The following is a 20,478-nucleotide window of genomic DNA, read 5'->3' as shown; positions in this document are numbered from 1 at the left end:
TGTGACCACTCTAGAGGTCACATTTTTCATGGGATCTTTATGAAAGTTGGTCAGAATGTTCATCTTAATGTATCTAGGTCAAGTTCGAAACTGGGTCACGTGCCATCAAAAACTAGGTCAGTAGGTCTAAAAATAGAAAAACCTTGTGACCTCACTAGAGGCCATATATTTCATAAGATCTTCATGAAAATTGGTCAGAATGTTCACCATGATGATATCTAGGTCAAGTTCGAAACTGGGTCACGTGCCTTCAAAAACTAGGTCAGTAGGTCTAAAAATAGAAAAAACCTAGTGACCTCTCTAGAGGCCATATTTTTCTTGGGATCTGTATGAAAGTTGGTCTGAATGTTCATCTTGATGATATCTAGGTCAAGTTCGAAACTGGGTCACATGCGGTCAAAAACTAGGTCAGTAGGTCTAAAAATAGAAAAACCTTGTGACCTCTCTAGAGGCCATATATTTCATGAGATCTTCATGAAAATTTGTCAGAATGTTTACCTTGATGATATCTAGGTCACGTTGGAAAGTGGGTCACATGCCGTCAAAAACTAGGTCAGTAGGTCAAATAATAGAAAAACCTTGTGACCTCTCTAAAGGCCATACTTTCATGGGATCTGTATGAAAGTTGGTCTGAATGTTCATCTTGATGATATCTAGGTCAAATTTGAAACAGGGTCATGTGCGGTCAAAAACTAGGTCAGTAGGTCTAAAAATAGAAAAACCTTGTGACCTCTCTAGAGGCCATACTTGGGAATAGATCTCCATAAAAATTGGTCAGAATGTTCACCTTGATGATATCTAGGTCAAGTTTGAAACTGGGTCACGTGCCTTAAAAAACTAGGTCAGTAGGGCAAATAATGAAAAAAACCTTGTGACCTCTCTAGAGGCCATACTTTTCATGGGATCTGTATGAAAGTTGGTCTGAACGTTCATCTTGATGATATCTAGGTCAAGTTTGAAACTGGGTCAACTGCGGTCAAAAACTAGGTCAGTAGGTCTAAAATTATTAAAATCATTTCACCTCTCTAGAGGCCATATTTTTCAATGGATCTTCATGAAAATTGATCTGAATGTTCACCTTGATGATATCTAGGTCAGTTTCGAAACTGGGTCACTTGCAGTCAAAAACTAGGCCAGTAGGTATAAAAATAGAAAAACCTTGTGACCTCCCTAGAGGCCATATTTTTCATGAGATCTTCATGAAAATAAGTTAGAATGTTTACCTTGATGATATCTAGGTAAAGTTCAAAACAGGGTCACGTACCTTCGAAAACTAGGTCAATAGGTCAAATAATAGAAAAACCTTGTGACCTCTCTAGAGACCATATTTTTCAATGAATCTTCATGAAAATTGGTCAGAATTTTTATCTTGATAATATCTAGGTCAAGTTCAAAACTGGGTACATGAGCTCAAAAACTAGGTCACTATGTCAAATAATAGAAAAATTGATGTCATACTCAAAACTGGGTCATGTGGGAAGAGGTGAGCGATTCAGGACCATCATGGTCCTCTTGTTCCTATTAAGTCTATGTAAAATTTGGGACCCCTGGGGTGGGGCCATATTTGACCCTAGGGGGATATTTTAACAATCTTGGTAGAGGACCACTAGATAATGCTACATACCAAATATCAAAGGCCTAGGCCATGTGGTTTTGTACAAGAAAATTTTCAAAGTTTTCCCTATATCAGTCTAAATAAACCATGTGACGCCCCGGGGCGGGGCCATATTTGACCCTAGGGGGATAATTTGAATAATTTTGGTAGAGGACCATTAGATGATGCCACACACCAGATATCAAAGCCCTAGGCCCTGTGGTTTTGGACAAGAAGATCTTTAAAGTTTTTCCTTTCGGTTGCCATGGCAACCAGAGTTCTGCATGGAATTCAATTCTTTGAACAATTTTGAAAGGGGGCCATCCAAGGATCATTCCTGGGAAGTTTGGTATAATTCTGCCCAGTGGTTTCCAAGAAGAAGATTTTTTTAGAAAATGTTGACGGACGCACGACGCATGGCTGACGACGCACGACGGACATTGAGCGGTCACAAAAGCTCACCATGAGCCTTTGGCTCAGATGAGCTAAAAACTAATCTAATAATAGATTAGTAGTAGCAAAATTGATCTTTCAGGGGCAATAACTTCACCAAAATCCATTTAAACCATAAACTGCTAACAATTTGCAAACTCTGCATAATTATGTACAAAGTTTGGTTTAAATCCCACACGTAGCATTACTCACATAATTTGATTATTTCGGTTTAAGGTTTCAGTATAATTCATAATATATACAAGAGCTGTCTGTTGATAGTGTGCTCAACTATTCAAAGAATTGATGGAAGTGTGGGGTCGAAATATTACCAGAGATTTTCACACAAAAGAAAAAAAAATAGATAAGACAAACAATGTACCTGCATTTGTGGATTTGGATAAGTCTGCACTATACGGCAATGTGTGACCATGATGGTAAGCAAGTGTTCAAAGTTTCAAAGCCATATATCAAACAGTTTAGATAAAATACGGAATGGTAAGCGAAACTTAACTAATTTCTATGTCAAGAAAGGGCCAGAGTTTAGCTCCCTTGCTTGGCGCTCAGCATTAAAAGGGAAATTGGCCTCCTCTCATACCCTCGTGGCGATGGATTCCATCAGGAATGAGGTGTCGAGAGTGATTAATTTAAGTTGTAGAACTTCCTTCACAATCGACCTAAAATAAATTATGTATAAACTAAGAAAGGGCCATAACTGAGCTAAAGTCCTTGTCCTAGTTATGTAGTCTTGCCAACATATGTAGCTATGATGGTAAACAAGTGGTCAAAGTTTCAAAGCCATATGACAAACAAGTTAAGCAAATTATGGACTGGTATGAAAAGTTTAACTGATTTCCAGGTCCAAAAAAGGGCCATAACTCAGCCAAAATACTTGACTTGAGTTATGTACTCTTGCCTACAGACCAAAATCATGATGATAAGCATGTGTTCAAAGTTTCAAAGCCACATGTCAACTAGTTTTGACAAAATGTGGACTCTTACGAGAACTGAACCAATTTCCAAGTCCAAAAAGGGCCATAATTCAGCCAAAATAGTTGACAGAGTTATGTACTCTTGCCTACAAATGGACATCATGATAATAAACAATTGTTCAAAGTATCAAAGCCACATGTCAAATAATTTTGACAAAACAAAAATTGTACCAATTTCCAAGTCCAAAAAGGGCAATAATTCAGCCAAATTAGTCGACAGTTATATACTCTTGCCTACAAATAGAGACTTTTATAACTAACAAGTGATAAAAGTTTTAAAGCCATATGACAAACACTACACAAAATGTGAACTGGTACGAAAAACTTACCGAAGATTTGTAAGTTAGAAGGGGCCATAATTCAGCCAAATCCTTGATGGAGTTATGTACTCTTGCCTAAAACTGGACATGATGATGATACACAAGTGTTGGAAATTTCAAAGCTTTATCTCAAAAGACTTTGACAAAATGTGGATTGGTACGAAAAACTTAACCAAGTGTGACGCCAACGCCGACACCGTAGTGAGTAGAATAACTCTACTTATTAGTCAAGCTAAAAAATAGTTATATTAATTCTTAAACAAAGGCTGTTTGTAACACACATATGCCCCTATGAGGTAAGTGAATATAAAAATGTTGTATGCTGTGACCCTGATGTTTGACCAAACCGCCTAAACAACAACAGGCATCATCTACTGACTACAGGCAACCATCCTAAGAAGTTTGATCTCAGGGTCACTGTGACTTACTGACCCCAAAGCTATAAGTGTCATCAACTAGCCACAGGCAATCAGGGCCTAAGAAATTAGCTGACCACAGGTCAAAACATTCTTTAGTCATTCAGCAATAACTGTTTTCAGTCTCAAGTTCACTACAACCCAGACCTTTGACATTCTGACTTCCAAAACTACTGACCACAGGCAATCTTCCTATGAAGTTTGGCAACTATAGGCCAAAGTATTCTTTTGTTAACTAGTGGAAAATATTTTCAGTCTCAATGAAACTGTGATCTTGACCTGTGCCTATAAAAACTGTAAGTGCCATCTACTGACTACAGGTTATCACCCTATGTAGTCTGGAGACTGTAGGCCAAGGCAGTCTGTATTTATTAAGTGGAGATCGTTTTCAGACTCCAGGTCAGTCTGACCTTGACCTTTTACCTACTGACCTCAACACAATAAGGGTCATTTGTTGACCAAAGAAAAGCACCTAATGAAGTCTGACCATTGTGAGATCATGCATTCTCTAGTTATTGATTGTAAACCAAACGGTATATCAACAAACAGACCGACAATGAGCATAACATTCTAACATGGCTCGATTTGATTGCCAGTCCAGAATAATATTTATTAAAGTATTTCAATGAACATGTAAGAATGAAAACAAGGCCTTCTTGTGGTTTATCGTCTAATTTACCATGGTTCATCAGTCAGACGCTTCAATATTTAACCACTCAGGCTAACACCCTTGTGCCTCAATTCCTACACATCTGAACTCTGAACCGTGGTAAATTAGATAAACTGCTTCAAAGCCTTGATTATTTGTTAAAAATACCCCCTCTTCTTCTATGGGAGCATCAGCTACATAACAGTCTAATATTATGTAAAAGGTTAATAAATCCCTTTATTTTATAGCTGCAGGTAGCTTATAACGCTATCAAGTTAAATAAATTATACTCCATCTAATTTGTTCTTAAGCTTTCAATAGAACAAATATACAAAAAAATCTATCAATCAAAAACACACATAAAATAAAGAAATATATTTTCTTAAAAGTATTTCTAAAAGCAGAAGAAAAATTCTTATCATTATCAACTTCAGAATTTAAGTAAAAGACAAAGCTTCTATATTTTACACAATGTACACACAGTGTACACAGTTTTTACAACATAGGAGAGATTTATACAGTATAGAAGTTTTGGCAAAGTAATACTGTTAACAGTATAGTTCTGTCACTAATATGTTAATTTTACTTTGTATGGTATAGAAGTTTTGTCAATTAAGTTGCAAACAAAATAAATACAGACTGTAATTGACAACCTATAAATGTTTAAGACAGGACAATTTATAACTTGACCACACTATACCAAATTTGCAGAAATGGATGTATTTCCTCCAGCTATCAGTTTAGGACGATGTGGATGCCTTTGATGTATTACCCTCTGCCAACAATCCTTTTATATGTTGCTGTATGAAAAATAACTGAAACACAACCATTGAAATAATTGTCATTTTTAGCTCACCTGTCACATAGTGACAAGGTGAGCTTTTGTGATCACGCAGCGTCCGTCGTCCGTCCGTGCGTCAGTCCGTCCGTCCGTCCGTAAACTTTTGCTTGTGACCACTCTAGAGGTCACATTTTTTATGGGATCTTTATGAAAGTTGGTCAGAATACAACCCTGTATCTAGGTCAAGTTCGAAACTGGGTCATGTGCCATCAAAAACTAGGTCAGTAGGTCTAAAAATTGAAAAACCTTGTGACCTCTCTAGAGGCATATATTTCACAAGATCTTCATGAAAATTGGTCAGAATGTTCACCTTGATGATATCTAGGTCAAGTTCGAAACTGGGTCACATGCCGTCAAAAACTAGGTCAGTAGGTCAAATAATAGAAAAACCTTGTGACCTCTCTAAAGGCCATATTTTTCATGGGATCTGTATGAAAGTTAGTCAGAATGTTCATCTTGATGATATCTAGATCAAGATCGAAACTGGGTCACATGTGATTAAAAACTAGGTCAGTAGGTCTAAAAATAGAAAAACCTTGTGACCTCGCTAGAGGCCATATTTTTCATGGGATCTGTATGAAAGTTGGTGTGAATGTTCATCTTGATGATATCTAGGTCAAGTTCGAAAGTGGGTCACATGCCTTCAAAAACTAGGTCAGTAGGTCAAATAATAGAAAAACCTTGTGACCTCTCTAGGGCCATATTTTTCATGGGATCTGTATGAAAGTTGGTCTGAATGTTCATCTTGATGATATCTGGGTCAAGTTCGAAACAGGGTCATGTGCGGTCAAAAACTAGGTCAGTAGGTCTAAAAATAGAAAAACCTTGTGACCTCTCTAGAGGCCATACTTGTGAATGGATCTCCATAAAAATTGTTCAGAATGTTCACCTTGATGATATCTAGGTCAAGTTCGAAAGTGGGTCACGTGCCTTCAAACAAGAGGGCCATGATGGCCCTATATCGCTCACCTGAGTAGAGTTGCTTGCTTGAACAAATTTCTTAGCTAAAGCTTTAAGATCTAGGCCTTCTGGTTTATTTTTAGCAAATTTATGAAGATTTCCCTATGTACAATCAAGTAACCCCTGGGGCTGGGTCAATTTGACCCTGGGGGTCAAGATTTGAACAAATTTTGTAGCGGTCCACTAGGCAATGCTACATGTCAAATATCTAAGCTCTAGGCCTTCTGGTTTATTTTTAGAAAATTTTGAAGATTTTTCTATGTACAATCAAGTAACCCCATGGGACGGGGTCAATTTGATCCCGGGGATCATGATTTGAACAAATTTTGTAGAAGTCTAATAGGCAATGCTACATATCAAATATCTAAGATTTTCCTATATAAAATCAAGTGACCCCTGGGGCGGGGGTCAATTTTGACCCCGGGGTCATGATTTGAACAAATTTTGTAGAGGTCCACTAGGCAATGCTACATGTCAAATATCTAAGCTCTAGGCCTTCTGGTTTATTTTTAGAAAATTTTGAAGATTTTTCTATGTACAATCAAGTAACCCCATGGGACGGGGTCAATTTGAACCCGGGGGTCATGATTTGAACAAATTTTGTAGAGGTCCACTAGGCAATGCTACATGTCAAATATCTAAGCTCTAGGCATTCTGGTTTATTTTTAGAAAATTTTGAAGATTTTTCTATGTACAATCAAGTAACCCCACGGGACGGGGTCAGTTTGACCCCGGGGGGTCATAATTTGAAAATTTTTTGTAGAAGTCTATTAGGCAATGCTACATGTCAAATATCTAAGATCTAGGCCTTCTGGTTTATTTTTAGAAAATTTTTGAAGATTTTCCTATATAAAATCAAGTGACCCCTGGGGCGGGGTCAATCTTGACCCTGGGGGTCATGATTTGAACAAATTTTGTAGAGGTCCACTAGGCAATGCTACATGTCAAATATCTAAGCTCTAGGCCTTCTGGTTTATTTTTTAATTTTTTTTGAAGATTTTCCTATAGAAATCTATGTAAAATAAAGTGACCCCTGGGGCGGGGTCAATTTTTATCCCGGGGTCATGATTTGAACAATTTTAGTAGAGGTCCACTAGGCAATGCTACATGTCAAATAACTAAGCTCTAGGGCTTCTGGTTTCTGAGAAGAAGATTTTTTAAGATTTTCCTATGTAAAATCAAGTGACCCCTTGGGCGGGGTCAATTTTGACCCCGGGGTCATGATTTGAACAAAATTGGTAGAGGTCCACTAGGCAATGCTTCACACCAAATATCTAAGCTCTAGGGCTTCTGGTTTTTGAGAAGAAGATTTTTAAAGTTTTTCCTTTCGGTTGCCATGGCAACCAGAGTTCTGCATGGAATTCAATTCTTTGAACAATTTTTAAAGAAGACCATCCAAGGAACATCCCTGTGAAGTTTCATCAAAATTGGCCTGTTGGTTTAGGAGGAGATGTTGTTTAAAGGAAAGTGTGGACGGACGACGGACGGACGGACGGACGGACGGACGCCGGACGGTGAGCGATCACAATACCTCACCCTGAGCACTTTGTGCTCAGGTGAGCTAAAAATAGGTCAGTAGGTCAAATAATGAAAAAACGTTGTGACCTCTCTAGAGGCCATATTTTTCATGGGATCTGTATGAAAGTTGGTGTGAATGTTTATCTTGATGATTTATAGGTCAAGTTTGAAACTGGGTCAACTGCAATCAAAAACTAGGTCAGTAGGTCTAACAAGAGGACCATGATGGTCCTGAATCGCTCACCTATCCCCACATGACCCAGTGTTGAACTGAGTATGACGTCGTTATTTCTATTATTTGACATAGTGACCTAGTTTTTGAGCACATGTGACCTAGATATCATCAAGATAAAAAATTCTGACCAATTTTCATGAAGATCCATTGAAAAATATGGCCTCTAGAGAGGTCACAAGGTTTTTCTATTATTTGACCTAATGACCTAGTTTTTGAAGGCACGTGACCCACTTTTAAACTTGACCTAGATATCATCAAGGTGAACATTCTCACCAATTTTCATGAAGATCTCGTGAAAAATATGGCCTCTAGAGAGGTCACAAGGTTTTTCTATTTTTCGACCTACTGACCTAGTTTTTGACCGCACATGACCCAGTTACGAACCTGACCTAGATATCATCAAGGTGAACATTCTGACCAATATTCATTAAGAACTCATGAAAAATATGGCCTCTAGAGATCACAAGGTTTTTCTATTTTTAGATCTACTGACCTAGTTTTTAACCCTATGTGACCAAGTTTCGAACTTGATCTAGATATCATCAAGGTAAACATTCTGACCAATTTTCATGAAAATCCATTGAAAAATATGGCCTCTAGAGAGGTCACAAGGTTTTTCTATTTTTAGACCTACTGACCTAGTTTTTGACCGCACGTGACCCAGTTTCGATCTTGACCTAGATATCATCAAGCTGAACTTTCTGACCAATTTTCATGAAGATCCATTGAGAAATATGGCCTCTAGAGAGGTTACAAGGTTTTTCTATTTTTAGACCTAATGACCTAGTTTTTGATCCCACATGACTTAGTATCGAACTTGACCTAGATATCATCAAGGTGAACATTCTGACCAATATTCATGAAGATCTCATGAAAAATATGGCCTCTAGAGAGGTCACAAGGTTTTTCTATTTTTAGATCTACTGACCTAGTTTTTGACCCCACGTGACCCAGTTTCGAACTTGATCTAGATATCATCAAGCTGAACATTCTGACCAATTTTCATGAAGATCCATTGAGAAATATGGCCTCTAGAGAGATCACAAGATTTTTCTATTTTTAGACCTAATGACCTAGTTTTTGACCCAATGTGACCCAGTTTCGAACTTTACCTAGATATCATCAAGGTGAACATTCTGACCAATTTTCATGAAGATCCATTGAGAAATATGGCCTCTAGAGAGGTTACAAGGTTTTTCTATTTTTAGACCTACTGACCTTGTTTTTGATCCCACATGACTTAGTATCAAACTTGACCTAGATATCATCAAGGTGAACATTCTGACCAATATTCATGAAGATCTCATGAAAAATATGGCCTCTAGAGAGGTCACAAGGTTTTTCTATTTTTAGATCTACTGACCTAGTTTTTGACCCCACGTGACCCAGTTTCGAACTTGACCTAGATATCATCAAGCTGAACATTCTGACCAATTTTCATGAAGATCCATTGAGAAATATGGCCTCTAGAGAGATCACAAGATTTTTCTATTTTTAGACCTAATGACCTAGTTTTTGACCCCATGTGACCCAGTTTCGAACTTGACCTAGATATCATCAAGGTGAACATTCTGACCAATATTCATGAAGATCTCTTGAAAAATATGGCCTCTAGAGAGGTCACAAGGTTTTTCTATTTTTAGACCTACTGATCAGTTTTTGACCCCACGTGACCCAGTTTCGAACTTGATCTAGATATCATCAAGGTGAACATTCTGATCAATTTTCATGAAGATCTTGTGAAATATATGGCCTCTAGAGAGGTCACAAGGTTTTTCTATTTTTAGACCTACTGACCTAGTTTTTGATGGCACGTGACCCAGTTTCGAACTTGACCTAGATATCATCAAGGTGAACATTCTGACCAACTTTCATAAAGATCCCATGAAAAATGTGACCTCTAGAGTGGTCACAAGCAAAAGTTTACGGACGCACGACGGATGCCGCGCGATCACAAAAGCTCACCTTGTCACTTTGTGACAGGTGAGCTAAAAATAGAATAACCTTGTGACCTCTCTAGAGGCAATACCCTTGAATGGATCTTCATGAAAATTGGTCAGAATGTTCACCTTGATGATATCTAGGTCAAGTTTGAAACTGGGTCACTTGCCTTAAAAAACTGGGTCAGTGGGTCAAATAATAAATAAACCTTGTGACCTCTCTAGAGGCCATACTTTTCATGGGATCTGTATGAAAGTTGGTCTGAATGTTCATCTTGATGATATCTAGTTCAAGTTTGATACTGGGTCAACTGCGGTCAAAAACTAGGTCAGTAATTCTAAAATTATTAAAACCTTGTGACCTCTCTAGAGGCCATATTTTTCAATGGATCTTCATGAAAATTGGTCAGAATTTTTATCTTGATAATATCTAGGTCAAGTTCAAAACTGGGTCACATGAGCTCAAAAACTAGGTCACTATGTCAAATAATAGAAAAACGACATCGTACTCAAAACTGGGTCATGTGGGAAGAGGTGAGCAATTCAGGACCATCATGGTCCTCTTGTTTTAGTAAGGTTTTGGTATGCAAGTATTTTTATCCTAATTATCTATGCTGTAAATTTTTACTAACATAATATATTACAATTAAACAAATAAAATAATGATAAGTCATTAATGAGGGGCCTCGGTGGCACAGAAAATAAGGTCACTCACTTTGAACCACTTTCCCCTCATGTGGGTTCGAGCCTTGCTTGGGGAGTTGAATTCTCCCTATGAAGAAGCCATACAGGTCTCTGGTTCTACCAAGGTGCCAAAAATGTCTCAATAAATTTTAAATTCACTATATGGGTGTCCATGGGGCACTCATAATCCCACTTTTTGCCACTGTAAGAGTAGAATTTCTTAAGTTCGTATGTTACTTACTGGCAATGCACGACAAAGTAAACTTTCATAGTACCTTACCTTAGGATGTTAGACATTGAGTGGTGAGTGGGTGGGGGTGCACGCTCACATGCTGAACTTTTTAAGAAATGTGCAGCACAAACTAGGCCCTTTATGCATATTTTGACCAAGTAAAGGGCTATAACTCTGTTCTGGCCGAGACAAATCCCAAACAAAACCACAGGTGCACAAATTCACTTGCTGAATAACAATCCTGTGATGCTGAATTACTCTAGGTCAAATATACTCTAGGTTTTGAGATATGCATGACACTGGCCTACGGACAAGGGAAAACTCTCAAGTGCCCCCTCCCCCGAACATATTGGATCACTTTCATTAACCATAACAATGTCACGACAATAAATTAAACATATATTAGAAAACTTGTATCAAGAAAACAATATATTTATACAGAGACAAAATAGTGACTACCACTATAAATATTCCTTAACATGTTTGTGTATGTTATGCTAGATTAGTACCATAAAAACTTCTTTCGAACCTTACCATTTCATTTCTTTAAGTTCTTATCATTATATTCTTTCACCACATGCACTGTATCAATTTGCAAATACAGCTTCTAGACAGTAAGCTCTATATGTAGAAGACAAGACTATGAATTGAGCAAAGTGAACTGGCAGTTAGACATGAAGTAATTGTAAAGTTATCAGTTTCTTGCTGAGAACAGTTCTGTACTGGTACAGTTTATTTTTTTATTTTGTTTGGTTTAACGTCGCACTGACACAATTACAGGTCATATGGGGACGTTCCAGCTTTGGTGGTGGAGGAAGACCCCAGGTGCCCCTGCGTCCATTATTTCATCACGAGCGGTTACCTGGGTAGAACCATTGACCTTGCGTAAGCCAGCTGGATGACTTCCTCACATGAAGAATTCAACGCCCCGAGTGAGGCTCGAACCCACATCGATGAGGGGCAAGTGATTTGAAGTCAGCAACCTTAACCACTCGGCCCATGTGGCCAGGCCCCTTGTACATTCATAAACAACTTCAACGAAATCACCACTGTGACAGCAAATTTCCTAACTCTGCGAACATTTTCAAGGTATAGTGATCATGATAACACAATATAAATAGGGTTTAATTAAATATAGCAATAAACCCACATGAAACAAACAACATTTAACAAGTTACCTCTGTGCTTAAAGCCAAAAGTCTTCCTCCAATGAGTAGTACCAATAAGCTATATTGAGCAGATAAAGGTAGGCCTGTATAGTCGAGCAGAAATCCTGATGTCATTCCGTATATCCACAGCGGTAACACAAAGATTCCGGTTATAGCATAAGCTCCTACTGGTGTTTTAAAACCTAAATTAAAAAATAAGAAACCTTTTTAAAACAAGCATGCCTTCAACCACCATTTTACCACATGAGGAAGCTAACTTAATTGTGCTGATTGAAACTCACCTAAAATTCACAGCTTTACTGAACAATAAAAATGCAGTGAAAATATTTTAAAATCAGGACAGCAGTTTCTGAAGAGGAGATTTTATTAAGTCTTCCAAATAGTCATACAGGGAAAACTAGCATTTTCACCTGTCCACGTTTTTTAACAGAATGATTTAAAGGAATTTACCAGAAGGTCAGAATGATTTGAAGGAACAATCCGGTAACATGCATAATACTTAGTAAGACTTGCCACTGATCACTCCTGTAAGGTTTGGAGGAAATTATTTTCATACTGAGCCAGCAGTTTCAGAGGAGAAATGTTTCCATAAAGTCACATAGACAAAACAAGCCCAAGGCAGCCATGGTTTTTAACAAATCAACATGACTTGAAGGAATTTCTTATAGGGTCACCCAAAGAACATTGCTGTGAAATCATTTTGATACCGGGTTAGTGGTTTGAGAGGATAAAATTTTCAAAGTTTTCCATACAGTAATATAGGGAAAACTAAGCCCTGCCTGCAGGCAGCCATGTTTTCAATGGACAGAATTATTTGAAGAAATTTATTAGAGGGTCACCCAAGGAAAACTGCTGTGAAACTATTTGAAATCGAGTCAGTAGTGTTTCAGAGAAGAGGATTTTCAATATATGGAAAACTAGTCCCCTGGAGGCCATGTTTTAATGAAAAAGAATTATCTGAAGGAACTTGGTAAATAGTCATCCAAAAAACATTGCTGTAAAGTTATTTTGAATTTGTGCCAGTTTTTTCTGATAAGAAGGTCCCCCAGAAGACACAGCAATATAGGGAAGACTAGTCCCATCCCCACCCCACTCCCTTGGTGACCATGCTTTTCAACAATACAAAATGATTTGAAGGAAACTGTTCACCCAAGGAGCATTGTCATAAAACTATATTGAAATCATTCCAGCAGTTTCAAAGCAGAACATTTTCAAAATTTTCCATATAGTCATTTGGGGAAATTTAAGTATCGCCTCCAAGCAGCCATGTTTTTTTTTACAAAGAAACAGAATGTTTGAAGGGTAGAGTGTCATTCAGGAATATTTCTGGGAAATTATTTGAAAAATCAGGCAGCAGTTTTTGAAGAGATTATTTAAACTTTTCCATTTGGTTGTCATGGTAACCAGAATTCCATTAGGATGACCTAGATTTGAAGAACTCTGAAAGGAAACCATCCAAGGAACATTCCTGTGAAGTTTGGTTGAAACTGACTACATGTAGTAGTTAAGGGGTGATGTTCTAAAATAAATTGTGGATGACAACGGAAGAACAGACAATGGACAGAATCTGGGCAATGGACATTCAAAAATCCTAAAAGCTAAGTGCCCCTAGTTGAAGAAATTTAACTGAGGACTTTGTAGGAATGCTACAATCTAATTTTGATGAAAACCCATGATACCCTTGATGAGAAAATGTTGATTACAGGTTTTTCTACTTTTTGCTCTAGTGGCCCCTAAAAGAGGCACAGTGCCCCAAATTAAACAATTTTGGGAGAGGACTTTAAAATGACACTACTGATAAAGTCTGAAAATGATCCATCAAGCAGTTCAAGACAAAAAAGTTGCTTAAAGGTATTTCTACTTTCAGCTCTAATGACCCCTAAAATGGGCAGACTGCCTCCAATTGCAACAATACAGATGAGGCTCTTATAAAGATGCTACAGACCAAGTTCGTTGAGGTTCATGAGCAGTGGTTTATGTTTTTCTATGTTCAGCTGCAGCAGTCCCTAAAAAGAGGCTAATCATTAGAATTTGAGCAAATTTGGTGAAGGACCTTATAATGATGCCACATACCAACTTCAATGAAGATTCAAAAAGTGGTTCATGAGAAGAAGTCATTTAAACAAATTTCTATTCTAATCTCTAGCAGCCCTTAAAATGGCCAAACACACACATCTGAACTAATTTGGAAGAAGACCTTACAACGTCCACTAAAAGGGGCCAAGGGCTCCCATTGAATAAATTTGGAAGAAGACCTTAAAATGATGCAGACCAAGTTTGATGAAAATCCATGAAGTGGTCCATTACAAGAAGTCATCTGAAAGGCAGCTCTATATTAAGCTCTTGCCTGAAAGAGGTCAAGTATCCTCTATTTGTACAAATTTGGGAGAGGACCCGATAATGGAGCTATAGACTATTTTTCATGAAAATCCATCAAGCTGTTCATGAGAAGAAGATATTTAAAGTTCTTTTTTTAATTCTAACTCTTGCTGCTTCTAAAAGTTGTCAAGTGGAACCATTTGAACAAAATTGAGAGCAGACTTTGCAAGAATGCTACAGATCAAGTTGGAGATAAAAGGAGGATGGATAACAGATGGACGCCTGACACCTGAGGTGAGCTAAAAACAGTGTCACACAAACAAGTAACAAATGAAAAATTGGCAATTTTCTGCAGAAGACTTCACATCCAGGTTAAAAATAATTGTTGGGGATGCTTCCGTAGCATTTTATTGATGTAAACTTACATTCTAATGACAATTCTGTCCAACACTTATTGAAATAAATCCCAAATTTCTGATACACAATTTGAGGGGAGTTATTGTTGTCAAAACAGAGGAAAAATATATACTTTTCTGAGGAGAATTGGATAAAATTTCAGCCCCAAACTGGCTGGAAAACACACTTGTTCTTGGAATGTGTTTTTCCTGCTGGATAATAATGCTTGATTTTTCTGGGGTTTTTTTTTGTTTTTTTTTTAAGAAACCTCTCTTTAAGTATAATAAGAAGCTTCCTCTCAACAGTACCCTATGATCACTAAAGGAATGAATGTCATATTTTTTTGTTTTATACACTTGCAAAACCCGCAACCGAAGTACACATATCCGATAACGGCCTTCTGGCCGTTATCGTAGATATGTGTATGAGGTTTCAGGTTTTATGAGTGTGTAAAACAAACAAGAGGACCATGATGGTCCTGAACCGCTCACCTCTTCCCACATGACCCAGTTTTGAGTATGACATCATTATTTGACATAGTGACCTAGTTTTTGAGCTCATGTGACCCAGTTTTGAACTTGACCTAGATATTATCAAGATAAAAATTCTGACCAATTTTCATAAAAATCCATTGAAAAATATGGTCACTAAAGAGGTCACAAGGTTTTTCTATTATTTGACCTATTGACCTAGTTTTCGAAGGTACGTGACCCTGTTTTGAACTTGACCTAGATATCATCAAGATGAACATTCTCACTTATTTTCATGAAAATCTCATGAAAAATATGGCCTCTAGAGAGGTCACAAGGTTTTTCTATTTTTTTTACCTACTGGCCTAGTTTTTGACCGCATGTGACCCAGTTTCAAAACTGACCTAGATATCATCAAGGTGAACATTCAGATCAATTTTCATGAAGATCCATTCAAAAATATGGCCTCTAGAGAGGTCAAAAGATTTTAATAATTTTAGACCTACTGACCTGGTTTTTGACCGCAGTTGACCCAGTTTCAAACTTGACCTAGATATCATCAAGATGAACATTCAGACCAACTTTCATACAGATCCCATGAAAAGTATGGCCTCTAGAGAGGTCACAAGGTTTTTCTATTATTTGACCTACTGACCTAGTTTTTTAAGGCACGTGACCCAGTTTCAAACTTGACCTAGATATCATCAAGATGAACATTCTGACCAATTTTAATGGAAATCCATTCACAAGTATGGCCTCTAGAGAGGTCACAAGGTTTTTCTATTTTTAGACCGTCTGACCTAGTTTTTGTCCGCACATGACCCTGTTTAGAACTTGACCTAGATATCATCAAGATGAACATTCAGACCAATTTTCATACAGATCCCATGAAAAATATGGCCTTTAGAGAGGTCACAAGGTTTTTCTATTATTTGACCTACTGACCTAGTTTTTGAGAGAACGTGATCCACTTTCGAACTTGACCTAGATATCATCAAGATGAACATTCAGACCAACTTTCATACAGATCCCATGAAAAATATGGCCTCTAGAGAGGTCACAAGGTTTTTCTATTATTTGACCTACTGACCTAGTTTTTGAAGACACGTGACCCACTTTCAAACTTGACCTAGATATTATCAAGGTGAACATTCTGACCAATTTTCATGAAGATCTCTTGAAATATATGGCCTCTAGAGAGGTCACAAGGTTTTTCTATTTTTAGACCTACTGACCTAGTTTTTGACCGCACGTGACCCAGTTTTCAACTTGACCTAGATATCATCAAGATGAACATTCAGACCAACTTTCATACAGATCACATGAAAAATATGGCCTTTAGTGAGGTCACAAGGTTTTTCTATTATTTACCTACTGACCTAGTTTTTGATGGCATGTGACCCAGTTTCGAACTTGACCTAGATATCATCAAGATGAACGTTCTGACTAATTTTCATGAAGATCTTGTGAAACATATGGCCTCTAGAGAGGTGACAAGGTTTTTCTATTTTTAGACCTACTGACCTAGTTTTTGACCGCACGTGACCAAGTTTCAAAGTTGACCTAGATATCATCAAGATGAACATTCTGACTAACTTTCATACAGATCCCATGAAAAATATGGCCTTTAGAGAGGTCACAAGGTTTTTCTATTATTTGACCTACTGACCTAGTTTTTGATGGCACGTGACCCAGTTTCGAACTTGACCTAGATATCATCAAGGTGAACGTTCTGACCAATTTTTATGAAGATCTTGTGAAATATATGGCCTCTAGAGAGGTCACAAGGTTTTTCTATTTTTAGCCCTACTGACCTAGTTTTTGATGGCACGTAACCCAGTTTCGAACTTGATCTAGATATCATCAAGGTGAACATTCTGACCAATTTTCATGAAGATCTTGTGAAATATATGGCCTCTAGAGAGGTCACAAGGTTTTTCTATTTTTAGACCTACTGACCTAGTTTTTGAAGGCACATGACCCAGTTTCGAACTTGACCTAGATATCATCAAGATGAACATTCTGACCAAATTTCATAAAGATCCAATGAAAAATGTGACCTCTGGAGTGGTCACGAGCAAAAGTTTACGGACGGACGGACGCACGCACGCACGCACGCACGCACGGACGACGGACGACGGACACTGCGCGATCACAAAAGCTCACCTTGTCACTTTGTGACAGGTGAGCTAAAAACAAGAGGACCATGATGGTCCTGAATCGCTCACCTATCTCCACATGACCCAGTGTTCAACTGAGTATGACATCGTTATTTCTATTATTTGACATACAGTACAATCGCGTTCCTACGAAAAGCCAAGGGACTGGCCGTTTTTTCCGTAATATCGCATTTTCGTTCGAGCGCAGCATAGGAAATTTTGCTACACAGTACTTTGATATCTACACGTCGTAACCCGTGATATTTAAACATGTAAATTTCGTATCGGAGTACATGTACATGTATACAAATTTTATATGTACATCTGGGTCTACTACAAATCTTATTCGAATCCGAAGTGTAAAACGGGTTATTTTTTTTCTTCACTTTTTTATTCACTGTATATAAAACTTATACTGGGTACATTGTTGTACGAGAACAAAAATAGCAATTGCCTATTCCGATTCAGCTACCCTTAACTGAATTGTTTGGAATAATAAAACGACAATTTAGAGACGACCAGGACTTAAATATTTTTATCTTTTTCTGTAGCGATTGTTTTAGGCGTATAGATATCGAAACAAGTATGACTGATATGCCATCCGATCTGATAGTTAGAGAAGAAAAAATTAACCACTAAACAGCGTATGTGTTTCGAATTTTATTAAGTTTTCACACTTTAAGGTAGTTCTGCACGTTTGTTAAACCGGAAGTGATGACGTAACGTCATTTATCCGGAAAACGTGGAATAAAGCCTGGATTCGGCGTACGGAAATGAAAATCATTTTATGAACTAAAAGCAACCTATGAGTAACTTTATTACTATGGCACTAATACTGTTTTTCTAAAGTCAAAATATGACATTAAAACATCTGACACGTTAAAACTTCAAAATAATGCCTTAAAATTAGCGTGAAAAGTGCGGTTTACTTTAGTCATGATCAAATATCTCAAAATTAAGCACACGGACCTATACATTTTATTTCACCACATTATAGGCCATATGCCTATTTACAACTGTCGGAAGTTTCATTAAATTCTACATTGTAGAAAAATTTCTATTCGCGAAAATGTTATGAAAGTTATGATTTTCCCATAGACTTCCATTATGAAAAATTGCGCGAGGTCTATTTTTTTCAAATCTGTCTAGCAAAAAATCAAGCACACGACCCTATCTTTTTTATTTGCTGAATTTTCTAGGTATATTCTGAAGTTTTGAAATTTTTCAGAGTTTAATCAAATTCTACATTGCAGAAAAAATTTGGAACCAAACGTGCAGAACTACCTTAATAACTGTTTACGCCTAGCTAACTGATCGTGACACTTCACACTCTAAAGCATTTTTCACGCCGTTATGGAAGGTGTGAAAACTTAGACAATGCAGGTATTCGTAAAATCGCAACTAGAACAAACTCAAAACAGGCTTTAAGGGCATAAAAATGCATTCGTAGCAGCGCATTTTTCGTAAAATTGCATTTTCGTAAAACCGCGACTTTGTAACATAGAAATAAGAAGGAAAACTGTCGGGACCACAACAACTTTTCGTAGTATACCGGTATTTCGTTAAATTGCAATTCGTAGCACGGTGAATGCACTGTAGTGACCTAGTTTTTGAGCACATGTGACCTAGATATCATCAAGATAAAAAATTCTGACCAGTTTTCATGAAGATCCATTGAAAAATATGGCCTCTGTGGGGTCACAAGGTTTTTCTATTATTTGACCTAATGACCTAGTTTTTGAAGGCACATGACCCACTTTTAAACTTGACCTAGATATCATCAAGGTGAACATTCTCACCAATTTTCATGAAGATCTCGTGAAAAATATGGCCTCTAGAGAGGTCACAAGGTTTTTCTATTTTTCGACCTACTGACCTAGTTTTTGACCGTACATGACCCAGTTACGAACCTGACCTAGATATCATCAAGCTGAACATTCTCACTAATTTTCATGAAGATCCATTGAGAAATATGGCCTCTAGAGAGGTCACAAGGTTTTTTCTATTTTTAGACCTACTGACCTAGTTTTTGACCCCACGTTACCCAGTTTCGAATCTGACTTAGATATCTTCAAGGTAAACATTCTGACCAATTTTCATGAAGATCCATTGAAAAATATCGCCTCTAGAGAGGTCACAAGGTTTTCCTATTTTTAGACCTACTGACCTATTTTTGACCGCACATGACCCAGTTTCGAACTTGACCTAATTCATCAAGATGAACATTCTGACCAATTTTCATGAAGATCCATTGAGAAATATGGCCACTAGAAAGGTCACAAGGTTTTTCTATTTTTAGATCTACTGACCTAGTTTTTGATCGCACATGACCCAGTTTCGAACTTGACTAGATTTTCATCAAGGGAAAAATTCTGACCAATATTCTGAAGATCTCATGAAAAATATGGCCTCTAGAGAGGTCACAAGGTTTTTCTATTTTAGATCTACTGACCTAGTTTTTAACCCCACGTGACCCAGTTTCGAACTGACCTAGATATCATCAAATATACATTCCCGACCAATTTCATGAAGATGCTTGAGAAATATGGCCTCTAGAGAGGTTTACAAGGTTTTTCTATTTTTAGACCTAATGACCTAGTTTTTGACCCTACGTGACCCAGTTTCGAACTTGACCTAGATATCTCAGATAAACATTCTGACCAATATTCATGAAAATCTCATGAAAATATGGCCCTAGAGAGGTCACAAGGTTTTTCTTTTTTAGAAACTACTGACCTATTTTTACCCCACGTGACCCAGTTTCGAACTTGACCTAGATATCTTCAAGGTAAACATTCTGACCAAATTTTCATGAAGATCCATTGAAAAATATCGCCTCTAGAAGGTCACAAAGGGTTTTCCTAAATTTTTTGACCTACTGACCTAGTTTTGATCGCACATACCCAGTTTCGAACTTGACCTAGATAAACATCAAGGTGAACATTCTGACCAATTTTTTATGAAGATCCTTTTAGAAATATGGCCACTAGAGAGGTCACAAGGTTTTTTTCTATTTTAGATCTACTGACCTAGTTTTGATCGCACATGACCCCTTTCGAACTTGACTTAGATATCATCAAGGTGAACTTCTGACCAATATTCATGAAGACTCATGAAAAATATGGCCTCTAAGAGGTCACAAGGTTTTTCTA

At 37.5% G+C, this 20,478-nt stretch overlaps 1 protein-coding gene across 1 annotated transcript in view; it reads right to left on the bottom strand.

Annotated features, from left to right (window-relative positions):
- Nucleotides 1–1,187: 1,187 nt before the first annotated feature.
- Nucleotides 1,188–20,478, bottom strand: part of LOC123534382 (uncharacterized) — a 33,035-nt gene continuing 13,744 nt past the window's right edge. The window contains exons 6-7 of the mRNA XM_045316608.2: nucleotides 11,992–12,164; nucleotides 1,188–5,218 (exon numbers count right to left, since the gene is read on the bottom strand). Of these exons, the coding sequence (XP_045172543.1) occupies nucleotides 5,144–5,218; nucleotides 11,992–12,164 (248 nt within the window). The 3' untranslated portion in view covers nucleotides 1,188–5,143. The remainder of the gene's footprint in view (nucleotides 5,219–11,991; nucleotides 12,165–20,478) is intronic.

This window comes from Mercenaria mercenaria, chromosome 12 (genome assembly GCF_021730395.1).
Source record: "Mercenaria mercenaria strain notata chromosome 12, MADL_Memer_1, whole genome shotgun sequence".
In the NCBI taxonomy this organism is placed as follows: domain Eukaryota; kingdom Metazoa; phylum Mollusca; class Bivalvia; order Venerida; family Veneridae; genus Mercenaria; species Mercenaria mercenaria.
Note: the sequence above shows the minus strand (reverse complement) of the source record. Positions and strands in the feature narration are given on the sequence as shown.